The 12,735-nt window shown below is 42.9% G+C and overlaps 1 protein-coding gene across 3 annotated transcripts in view; it reads right to left on the reverse strand.

Annotated features, from left to right (window-relative positions):
• The window catches only part of LOC125885077 (diacylglycerol kinase zeta-like), a 152,547-nt gene that overhangs the window by 124,935 nt on the left and 14,877 nt on the right, over positions 1-12,735 (reverse strand). Inside the window, exon 1 of one of the 3 annotated variants that reach the window (XM_049570507.1) lies at positions 7,697-7,991. The exons of 1 other annotated variant lie outside the window; for it this stretch is intronic. In XM_049570507.1, coding sequence (XP_049426464.1) covers positions 7,697-7,932 — 236 coding nt within the window. In that variant the 5' untranslated portion in view covers positions 7,933-7,991. Of the gene's footprint in view, positions 1-79; positions 2,430-7,696; positions 7,992-12,735 lie in introns of those variants that run through there. One more of the 3 variants, XM_049570505.1, reaches the window with a different exon arrangement.

Here is a 12,735-nt window from a genome sequence, read left to right on the forward strand (position 1 = left end):
CACCATTCACCATTATTTATCCTCAATGTTTTTAATATTCAGGTCGTTGTTTTCACCCTTTTTACCCGCTGAGTCTTACCTCCTTGTGAAGAGCTTGAGCCCGGATAAAGACTTGGAGCAGCCGGTCAGCATTTCCTTCTCTTCTTCCACACAGATTTGGAATGCCGGGAGGGTGGAGGAGGAAGGCAGGGAGGAATTAGAGGAGGAGGATGCAGAGCTGAATTCTCCATCACCTTCTTTCACGTTTAGCAGCCCCTCTCTTTCTGTCTCTTCCATTTGTTGTTCAGAGGCACCACCACAGGCTTCAAGTCCAGCCTCGTGTCCCAGATCAGTGTCTGCTCCCAGGTCGGAATCCATGACGGACAATTCGTTCAGGTCCTCACCCTAACCTCTGTAACATTTTGGCAGGGTGAGCTGTAATTCTGGGCAGTCAATGCAACATTTGCAATACTCTTTGAAAGAAAGACCATAAAGGACTTCAGTCCTAACAGAAGACTCCGAACGTTCCTTTATGGAAATGAATACCATGTGCAGGAGACGGTTCTTAAGGCTTTCTAAGAAAGGTGCACCAGTTGCTCAACCACGAGACAAAGACTGATTGTGTGTACTCAAAGAACTATAGCCAAAGGGCTGCACCAGGGTACATCACTACAGTTCATTTGAAGAACTCCTCTTAAGTGGTCATATTAACAGGACTGCACTATGTTCCAAACACTCCAATACTCTGGTCTCTGGACCTGTAACATTTTGGCAGGATGAGCTGTAACTACTGTAATTCTGGGTAGTTCTTGCAAAGTTCGCAATATTCCTCAAAAGAAAAGTCCATATATTACTTTGGTCCTGAATCTCCCGTGTAGTCCAAGCAATCCCAAAGAAGGACTCCAAATGTTTCTTTAGGTATTCCAAATATTCCCAAAGGAGTTCAAATGAATTCCATGTAGAGAGGCAGTCCGACCGCAGATTGTTGAGGCTTTCTAGGAAACCACTAAGCTGCCAATTAAATCTTCCTTACAAATGTGACGACCATGAATGGGACTCTGGTTAGACACAAGGCTCTCAGTACCAAATTGCTTTACTGCCGTCATAAAGCTATCATAGTAGGAATATGACCTAGATCCATGATTGTGTCTACTCAAAGAACTACAACCAAGGGCCCACACCGGCGTGCATTACTAAAACCATTACATTTAAAGGTCCCATATTCTGAAAAGCCAGATTTCCATGTCTTTTTTATGATAAAGCAGGTGTAGGTGTGATATGAATACTGTAAAAAGATTCACAATCAGTCCTCTGAGAAATCTGTATTTAGAACCTGTGCCTTTAAAACAAGCCGCCAGGAGTTCTGTTGAAGTTGTGATGTCACAGCTTTACTGAATAAAGGTAGAAACGGCTGCTGCAGTGCGGTTACAGTCGTTCCCCAGTTTGCAATGACAGCGCAAAGACCCCAGCAGATGAGGAACACCCGCAGACCAATCAGAGCAGACTGGTCTATTTCTTAGGAGGGGGCTTAAAGAGACCGGCGGTAAAGCGTTTTAGACAGCAGGTGAATACAGGTATATTCAGGTAGATAGTTTGAAAGAATTAATGTGATTTTTGATCATTAAAGCATGAAAATATGTTCTAGTACAAACCCAGAATACAAATATGAAACTAAAAATTAGTAGAATATGGGACCTTTAAAGAACTCCTCCGAAGCTGTCATATGAACAGGACTCCCTATGCTCCAGAAACTTCAAAACACTGGACTCTACTTTAAAACTGCTAAACTGCTAAATTAAATGTACTCTGCTGCAGCTACAGCAACAACATAACACAACATCAGTATACAATAGCATGATATACTTTGAGGAATTATGTTTAAAGAGAGTATATTATGAAAGTACTACACTCAAACTGCCATTCTTACAAGTATTACACTCTACAATGAATGATTACTACGTTTAAACCACTCTAGGACTTCAAACATGGCTACCCTGCAGAGGCCACAAAGTCAGTAATCCACATGCCAAAGGTCTTTTACAAGATACACAAGGTGTGTTTGTGTGTGTGTGTGTAGAGAGAGAGATTAGTGTTGAGTCCTGAGGGAGAGATAATCCTTCCCAGCATTCCTCTCCACGTCTCCCACTCAGCAGTGTTGCTGTCAGCAGCAGTAGTATCAGTGCAGTGTCGTCCAGTGCTCCTTGGACTGTCTCTCAGTGTCCACCTTTTGTTTGTTCTTCAGCTTTTCATTCCTCTGTCTTCCTCCTCCTCCCTCTCCCTCTTCTTCTTCTTCTTCTTCTTCTTCTCCCCTCTTCACTAACTTTAGACTGTGTCCCCTCCTGCTCCTCCTTCCTCTCTTCTTCTTTAGTTCCTCGCTGAGTTTAATTACACTCCATGTGAGGCGCACTCTGACACACACACACACTCAGCTGAGTTGCACGCTGCTACACACACACGCTGTCATAAACACACACTGATCCTCTACTACCCGCCCGGCTAAAACCAGGAAGTGGATAATGACTACAATCAGGGCCTCACTGTGAGCTGTCCTGTCACATGCCTGACTGAAACTCTGTCTGACTAACTGCTGCTCACCAGTTTTTGTTGCACTGTTTGCTTTATGCCCTTGATGGAGCCAATACCTGACACCTGACACACTCCTGTGTACATGAATTACATTAAAAAGGAATGGTATTCCCTTTTAATTATAACAACACCTTTTGCTAAGCAGCACTGCATGAGTCGCTGTTTGTTAGACAACCTGGTGATGACTTCAAAATGTGTTGATTTAGTCCAACAGAACTGTTTTCCTTGCGAACAGAAAGCAAACAACAAACACTACAGCTCAAACAGTCTGAAATAACAGCCTCGACGTTTGCTTTCCTCAGAAATGTCTCCTGTAAGGCAGCACAATGAGAAAGGCGTCTCTGATAGTGATGATCCCTCGGGTCGACAGAGCTTTCATTTACTGCTTTGGTTCGGCAGAAGACGGACAGAGTTAGAGAGCAGCTGGTGAACAAAGTGGAGCGTTAAGCAACTAAAAAAACACATACTTCCCTCAGCCACTGGTGGAGACCAAAAACAGAGCAACAAGAGAGTGAATATTGGCGTTACAGTGGACAGAAACACCATTTCGTGCACTCGCCAGGTTCCGACAGTCACTATGACAGATTAGGTCATTGTGGAGTGATAAAATGATGCCGTGACTTGGCCCACAGACATGACAGACTGCATGTTGTTCCACAACCAATCGTTGCTGGTCGTCTTTTACCACGTGCATGATGTCATCGGATTATTCTTGTCCTACTTTTATTATTAATACTATTAATTCAGTCATTGTGGCTGTTTATGTGCCAACTGAAATGTTGTTGTAGTAACATAAAAGCGCCACCAGATGGCAGGAGCTACATTCAGTTTATTTATAAATCCCTCTGTCCTTGGACCGTCACCGCAGATAAGGACAAACTCCCCCAAAAAAACCTTTAATGGGGGGATAATGGTAGAAACCTCAAGAACCTCAAACTGGTACATTAAGAGAGGAAGAGACAGAGAGAGTTCATCTCTCAGTACTTTCTGACTTCCCTAAACCCTGCCCATTCTTTCCTGCTGAAGACCTATATCTATAAAAACACCTCACAAATATATGAGCTATAGTCCATACAGTGCATTTGTTAGGGACTATTTTCAGCAGCGGATGAATCCACATTTGGTTCTTACGTGAGTACAGTGAAGCTCAGGAACACTGGTTTTGATACACACATAAAACTTCATATCTCCAGCCGTATCCTTTCACACATGATCCAATGAAGCAACATAAAATTCTCTCTAATATGACAACCAAGCACCTACTCAGACATGTTTCAGATCTTAAAGCACATATAAAGTATTAAAGAATTAATGCTGTAATTCAGTGTGAGCAGTTTAATTCAAATTTAATACATTTAAGGGAGAAGAAACAGTCACATTTGGGCCACTTAGAGCAAACGTACAGTCACCTTTTCTCCACATGAGGGTGCTATCTAGCAAGCAGACAACCAGACAAGATTCAGTGTCCAGCAACAGAAGAGGTGTAATCCACACAGAGGCAGTCATGTCTTTAATTCTCTCGTTCACTGAGACACTATCATCAGCACATCAGGTACAGAAACCAGGTTGTAAACATAGTTTCACTTCATATGCACCCCACCAGCTTTAACGTGATGATTTAATATGAATATGAATCACAACAAAAACAGTCCAGAGCTGCCTTGGTAACAGGCAGACTGACACACTCTTACAGTCACAATAGCACTCACCAGCTGACTGACTGTTCACCAGTGAGGGAAGAAGAGTTCACATCTTTTACATAAGTGAGAGCAGCAACACGGCAATATAAAAAATACTTTACAAGTAAAAGTCCTGCATTTTAAATCCTACTAAAGTAAAAGCACAGAGGTATTATCCACCAAATGTACGAAAGGTATTAAAAGAAAGTTAATGATGGTGTGTTAATGAGTTAAACATGTTAATCCTGCAGCTGACGGAGCTTTTTTTATTAAATTATCCTGACAGTATCATTTTCCATATCCTCAAAAATGCATGCACACCTTTGTCTGTCTAACTCATTGACTGTAGTGTGCAGCACATGCCACCAGGGGTCAGTATCCAGTCTCTACTGATGGAGCAGGCAGCTGAGTCAAAAGACAGTCAACCACAGGAAAATGTACAATTTGCATACAGTCTTTTTCCAAATAAACGCACTGCGTTGGTACAACACCGCAAATTGACGTTGTTTTTCCTCCAACAGCAAATACATGTGGCTGGGTTTAGGCAACAATAGCACATGGTGGGGTCGAGGCAATGAAAGCATTGAGATGGGTTTAGGAAATAAGAACAGGATTTGGCTTTACAGTCTTACAGGAAGCAAACACCGGCCTCCCGGGTGAAAGTCCACCACCATTCCCACCCGCTGCTGCCTGACTGGCATGAAAGGATGGCTTTTTTCGTTGGTGTCTGACACTGGAAGTCATTGACTAAACAGCAGTTTTCAACAAGCTCCGAGTGAGACCAGGTTGCCAAAACAGATACAGAATGGTACATGGCATGTCATATTTTTACGTTTGTTTGTTGTTGTTTTTTACAGACCTAGCATTGGTATTTGACGAGAACGTGTTGTGGAAAATGTTTAAAACAGATGACTTACAAGTCAGTCCCACAAGTTTCTACCCTGTCTGTTGAGATGAGTTAGTCCGACTAAAACCGGACTTTTGAAATACATGTAAACATGTTAGTCTGACTGACTGTCTCTCAGGTTTGCGTTTCCCTCTTGCTACTAGCTGCTCGCTAATTCCTGCTATCAGCTGTTTCCTGTTTATCCACCGCCAGTGGGTCGCATGTGTGGCGTCATCAACAGCTCCTCCCACAAGTCATCAACACTCCCTCCCATTGTGGAAGGCCGCCTCACTCTGTTTAAAGGGTTCCACCAATATGTCTACCCTACGAGACGGAAAATTGGGCACCTTGGATCAACTCGCCAATCTGGCTCTGTGTGTCTAAACGCTCGCAACTTGCCGGCAAACATTCGCAGAAAATCTAGCAGTGTAAAAGGGGCTAAAAACACACTCAGACTGGCAAGTGATTGGGAGTCAAACTACTACTACATGTATAAAGCCACTCAGACCCAAGCTGGCCTAGGCGCACTGAACATGCTCCAGTTTTCACCCCAGGCTTTGACCAAGAAGTCGAATAGCAGATGCTGGTAACAACATGGCGAAATCTACATCCAGAGCTGTGCAATTTTGGATGGACAGGGAGACACAGTTCATGCTGTGTCCGCTGAAAGTTAAATATTTCAAAATACATGGACGGAGGCAAATACAGAATGGTGATTGTTTGGTCTGTGATGTAATAGGTCAACTGGAAAAAGGTCCAATACCAACAAGCTGAAAGGGGGCATATGGCCACATATCCTAGCGCAGTCGGACAAACTTCAGTCAATAAATCAATTCCACTCCGGTGCTTGTACACTGGGACAAGGACAGTGGTCCAAGTAAACGGCCTAGTTGAGCTATAACTCCATAAACCACATTGTTAGTTTGAGGTATTGGGGCAGAGATGGTTTAATGTTAGAATTGGCTGATATCTGAGTTGTAAGGATGACACGCAGCCTAAGACAACACAGAGTCTGATCTGAACATTGGACAATGCATAAAGGGCAGTGATTGGTCACACTTACAGCTCCCTTTTTACTTTTTTATGCAAGGACTGGGTGAAATTGCAAGGTCCCACCAAACATGTGGAGGATGTGTGAATTTTTATTTATGTCAGAATAACACATTTCTAAAAACGGACTCCTTTATCAGACCCCTCTTTCAGGATCTTCGTGGAAACAACACCTTTGTTGTGGTTATGGTGTCATCATTACTTAACTCTCGCCTGCCCTGATTGTTACATAAAATATTGTCCCTTATATAGCGATAAAATATCTATATAGTGTGCGTAGGAGGGGGGGATGAAAGCGTGTGATTATGGTTTCTGTGCCTCTGACAGACAGAGCACATCATAGCATTTGTACGCACACACACACACACACACACACACACACACACACACCTGCTCCTCTTCTTTCTGTCATCACTGTTCCCTCTCATCCGTCGCCCACTCAGTATTTCCATGACAAATAAAATGCCACTCAACAGCATGACACACAATTCGGAGAGATCCTTTTAACTTCCCAACACCCACCGCTGACCCATTTTTCCCTCTGTTTCTCCATAACGAACTCTGATTATAAATTCAAACATTAATCCCAGACCTGACCCCAAAGCACACCATTTTCCTAATGAGTTGCAGAGAAGGGTCCGCAGCAGTAAGCCCTTCTCTCTCGCTTATAGTCTTGTAGGGACATTTGCACCTGATAACAGAGGAAATGTGTGACACGAACATCAAAGCTGCCATGTCTGTGGCTGTAGTGATTAGCTTCTGTGGAAATGAGACCTACAGATAAAATAGGGTACAGGAGTAAGACTTGATGCTTGCAGATATCTTTGGAGACATAGAACGGTCAAAGAACCTTGACAGCTTGCCACGTTACCGCCCCCTGTATCTATCTGGTGTGTGCCATCAGCGCCTTTCTCTGTCAGCAAGTCAAAGACTTTAAATCTTTGGAGGCCCATGTCCAATTTACAAACAAGTGTGGACAGAACCTTTAGACCTACACTCTTTGAAGCGTCGGCTGTATCTATCTCGAGCCCTAAGCGATCCAAAAGGGTACTTCCTGGTTGGTTCTACCCAGAACCATTTGCTTTTGAAGAACTCTTTGTTAAATGTGCAGTATGTAATTTTCTGACGCTAGGGGTCTCAAACCAAAACAATAACAGAAGACAGAGTTGGATGACGTCACAAAGTAGCGTGGGATCGTGGGAGTTGTAGTTATAACAGATACAGCTCTTACTTAGCTTTACAGTTACCGATGGCTTCTCCCTCTCTGCTGCTCTCTCTTGCTCAGTGCGTCTTAGCTATTCCTCTGCCTCTTTTATAAATGCAGTTCATTTACCGGCATCAGCTCAGCATTATAGAAACCTATTGTTAGATGTTGTGGTTAGCCAGCCTCCGCTGCACACCGCTCCGCAGTAAAGGCCACTGGCCGGAGCGCGGGTGCCCCGGCGGGCAGCAGTGCTTGCAATACACTGGTGGAAATGATTAATATTTTGATAACATCAGCCAGATGTTTGCTTACCTGTCTAGTAGAACACACGCGAGGTCGGTGTTGAATTGTAGTCCTAGATTTTCACGAAGCTCTCTCCAGCTCGGAAAGGCCACACCAATATTAATCCTGGATTTAGCTCTCTTCTTATCCCAAATTCTTCTGGGATCGCTTGGTTGACCCGTACGTTTCCGTTTTACCGGCTTGTTTACCGGGACAGCTTCGGTGTCAGAAGGCGCAGCAACCGTCAATGCATAATCATGATCCATGACGAGTTAGCTTAACCTAGCAACAGTAACGTTCATTCTCTGACGTCTCATCCGGTCTGCTCCTTCTTCTTCTTCTTCTTCTTCTCCTTCATTTAATGGCTATGGTAACTGGAGTTACGTCGCCATTGACATGTGACCTAATGACAAGGTCCGTAACTTTTATTAATATTTCATATTTATCTGGGTTTGTAAAAATTGTTGGAAACATTTCTGATAATCAAAGTACACAACTAAACAAAATATATAATATTGGTTTAGTCGTTTTTAGACATTTTTATGTGGAAAAACTACATATTATACCTTTAATTAAAAAAGGTTCTTCAAGAATTCTTTGTATGTGTTGCTATGAGTAAGGTCATCAATTACTATTTTTAGAGACCCCCAAGGATGGGTTCTAGATGAAACCTTTGGAGTATTTAAGGCTTTTCAGCAGATAGTTCCTGGTAGCACTATTAAGCCCAGTTCACACCAAAGATTCACGACGAGACGAGCTGAAACAGGCGACTACTTGAAATGTACCGTTCTGCAACGTTCTAAAAACCTGCCGATTCACACCAATGCAACTAGATGAGATGGTGTATCATCACTATGCAACAACTCTCTGTACTTCTGTTCTGATTTGCAGCTTTTCAGGTTTATTTTGCGGCTGTCCGGCACACTGTGAGGACTGAAACAGAGGGCCGAGCAGGGATGGAGCACTGCTGACTTGACCAGCAGACTTCACTACAAGCTGACTGGCTGTTGAAACAGGTGACGTGCTTTACATTCTAAAACCAGTTACCGGCGATTTGACCAGCTAAGTTGCAGGTGACACCATCAGCTGGCTTGAGTCTAGTCCAGACCAACCAGTTCACACCACTGCAACTTTTCTCGGCAACGTTCTAAAACGGTTTTGTCTCGTTGCGAATCTTTGGTCTGAACTGGGCTTTAGAAAGTGGAAAGGTTGTGCACTGCATTGAACCCCCAGAGAGGGATCTGGGTGGCGTATGTGAACACAACATGAGGATGTTTCACAGATCGTTTGATGTACAACTCTTTCTGTTGGGTTCTAGGTAGAGCCCTCTGAAAGGAGTCCAAGTGGGACCTGTATGATACGTTCTACTACAAGCTTAAGGAGGACCCATGGGTGCTGGCTGTGATCAAAACTGGAGATGTTAGGGGGTGTAGGAGGATTGCATCGGTCCAACAGGGACAGATAGCTGCTACAGTATGTTCAACATACCATAGCAGAGCAGGATTGTTGTAAAATGAATGAGTTTGAGTTTAAACACACTAACGACTACAAAGACCATGATGTGATAGTGGTAGTTGTGGCAAGAGACAGACTTAGATTTAAATGTCAGATTAATGCAGCCATTTGCCATTTCACTACACTCTGAGCAGTCCTTGCTTACGCCTGCATCGTCTCGTCATGTTAATTTGATTTTGACAGAAGGATCTGGCAGACTGAGTGTTCACAGTGATGGGCATGTAAAAGACAAAGAGAGAGGCTGATGAATAACCAGTACAGATCAGCACCTCCTGTCTGCTGACTGTGTCAGCTCCATCTGTGGAAGGGCTCATGTTGCCACGTTGGTGCCAACCAAACTCGTGAGTCAGGATGAATTTTTACAACGTGGTTACACAGCAGATAGTGATGAAATAATGATCTAGTACTTGGCTTTATGTATAACAGTGCTAAAGAGAACACTATGTGAAGCAACCCTGTCAATCAGTTATTATGGAGCTAAAGCTGCAACCTGAATGAAGCCAATGCAGTAGATCCTCTTACGAGTCGAATATTCAGTTGTGCTGGTTAGTACATTTTGTTTTAGTGGTTTAAAGGTAGGATCTGGAGGATTTTCAAACAAAACAAAATATAGACATATACAAATGAAATCCTGCTTAATCATCACCTATGGGCTTCTACTCATGTGTGGTGGTGACTCTGTTTGCAGAGCTCCTGCCCTTTAACTGTATTTTGATGTTTTTGTGAGCTCGGACCGCTTCTGGGCGGAGATTTCCCCAGCCAATGAGAGAGCGCAGGTGCCGTGCCCGAGCGTGTCCGAGCGTGCACCAGCGCGAGCCTTGCCTGAACCTCTTCTGTGAAGCTTTCTTCCGTACCTCCGGGCTCCGTACACCCGGGAGAGTTGAGTCTGATAGGAGGGCCCAAATTTGAATGTGTGTTTACAAACAGCAACTGGAAAATCCTCCAGACCCTGCGTTTAATAAGCCTATTTTTCACTCGCGAAAATTAGCATTAGCATTATCACAGTTAGCCATCAGTGTAAATGCAAAGTGCTAACCAAACTAGAAGCGATACGCCGATACGACATTACCTTCTTCTTAAGTCACAATACGATATTATTGCAGTTTTAAATGTGTTGCAATAAAATAAATTGTGATATATTATCTTTTTCAGCTGTAAATTACGTCTCAGCTAAAGCTAAAATGCCAAACTCAAGGCTTTAAAAAGGAGTTACGTACGTATCATTAATTGTGGCATTACTATTTATTTATCTATATATTTAAATACACAAACAGCTGAGAAGCGAGATACCACTGTAAAATATTTGACTGTACATTTACAGTAAATTACTGGCTACTAGTTGCATCACTTTCACAGTAAACTGCTGTGTCATTTTTACAGTAATTTACTGTGAAATGACAGCTGTGTATTGTGATCTCACAGTAGTTATGCCTGTAAATTACTGTGATTTAGCAGTACACTCCTGTAAAATGACTATATTCAACTGTAACCTCACAGTTTATGCACAGCTGTGTAATTTAACAATATGCTACCGTGGAATTACTGTACTTTGCTGTAAAATGACTATATTTACTAGCATGAATTTCACAATTTAATTCAGAATATGGTTGAATGTCAAAGTAAAAGCCTGTGAGGTGATAATAATGTAATTCATTGTGAAGTATTACAGTTACATATTGTAACTTCCTGGAAATTATTTGCAGAGAAACACATAATGGTTTATTAATAACTCTCCACTGTGGGGAGACAGCAGTGATCAGTGACATTGATTAACCTACTTACTCTATCCGACCCTGCACTGACACATAATGCTAACTGGTTGTTGTTTTCAGTTGATAACCAACAACAGAAGCAGTACTGTGGCAGGGAAGAAGTACAAGGCTTTAACTGCATGTGACCAGCTGCTGATGGATAATGTGATGCATTCACTGTGAAGAGACATTCAAAGCTTTTTCTTTTAGATCATCTGAAATGTAGCGGCAAATGTCAGTTGAGCCTCAAAACACAAACAGAGGCCTGACTGAGTGACATTTACCTGGCTGTATTGTTTATTGTTTCACAGAGCGTGTACAGCAAACAGACTGACTGCGCTCGGCGTATTATTTACTTATGAAACATCTTGTGTGCAAAGATGAGATTCAAGTCAAACGAGGGCACCAGAGGAAAGCTCATTACCAAAATTAAAAGGATTCATCCTCCGGTGCCCGGTGCATTCATAGCACTCTGCCAATTATATTTGAGTACATGTGTACAAGTGAAAACGCTGGCCTCAGGTGATCATCATGTCTTTGAACTAAATTAATTAGGCTCGTACAGATATCAGAAATTGGAATCAGGGTGACAGGTTGTAGAAAGCGATGATATCTCATTTAGACCTAACTTCTTCCACAGCTAGAAATCATTTCTACATATTTACAAACAAGTTTAAAGGCTGATTTACGAGCACAAACGCACTGATCATCATTTGAAAAGTTCAAAATCTCAAACTTTGAGACCATAAATAACTCATCTGACACAACTGTTGTGGGTTTTCACAACAGTGGTGACCTTCATCATAGCAGTCGGCCCGAGTGAGCGACCTCATCTTCATTCACAAGGAGAGACAAACAACATGCACGCTGAACACCACAGAGTCCTGCGAGGAGAAGGAGTCGAGGCAGCTTTGGACTGGTGGGCCCCGCGCTCCCATCTGTCCTTTTGCTTTTTATCTCCGCCATCTGTGTGTGCTTCCATCTGGTGTACTGTTGTTGCTACATTATGCAACTTTTTGGCTCGAGGCGACAGGGGCATTGTTTTTCCCTCCCACTCCCTCAGCTGGTCAAGTTAATATTCATTTAACATTTGTCAATCATGATCGTCAATATGATCATCAGTAGTCTTGCCTGAGGTGGAGGAAAAATGACCACACACTGAGGGTGGAACTAGAGGAAAGACCATGGAGTTATTTAAGTAACACATAACATTCTCTGCCAATTCATCAAACACCAACACTTGGTGACTCTGGGACACTCTAGGTACCCCTTCAACCAACCCAGTCTCACTCCGAAGTCATCATAAACACTTGGGCAGTGACTTTTGATGTTAGAAAAAAGTTGGCATGATATTCAGCCGGTCACCATTATTGTTTAACTGCACTGGGCAGCATCAGGGGGAACGCCACAGGACATCAACCACAGTTAAGGCAATGAAAGTCCAAGCAGGGCAGGCAAGAAGGGTGTTAGATGGGTCCAACAACCATGGACTTTCACCCAGGAGGCCAGTGTTTGCTTCCTGTAGGACTGCAAAGCCAAATTCTGTTCCTTTGTCTAAACCCAACCAACGTTATATGTCTGTGTGGGAAGTCCATGACCAAACATCGATATGTGACTGCGAATGTGTTGCTCCAGTGTCAGTTCTGGGTGTTCAAGGACGGCGTGTCAACTTACACTCATTACATGTGTTGTGTTTTTTCAAAATCAACTATCATTCTCACGGAAAATGTACAATTTCTGCTTATAAAATGCTTGCAGCTCCTTTCAAAATAAACTTTGAACATTCGGAAAATGTTTTTAGGT

This window comes from Epinephelus fuscoguttatus, linkage group LG24, assembly GCF_011397635.1.
Source record: "Epinephelus fuscoguttatus linkage group LG24, E.fuscoguttatus.final_Chr_v1".
Classification (NCBI taxonomy): domain Eukaryota; kingdom Metazoa; phylum Chordata; class Actinopteri; order Perciformes; family Serranidae; genus Epinephelus; species Epinephelus fuscoguttatus.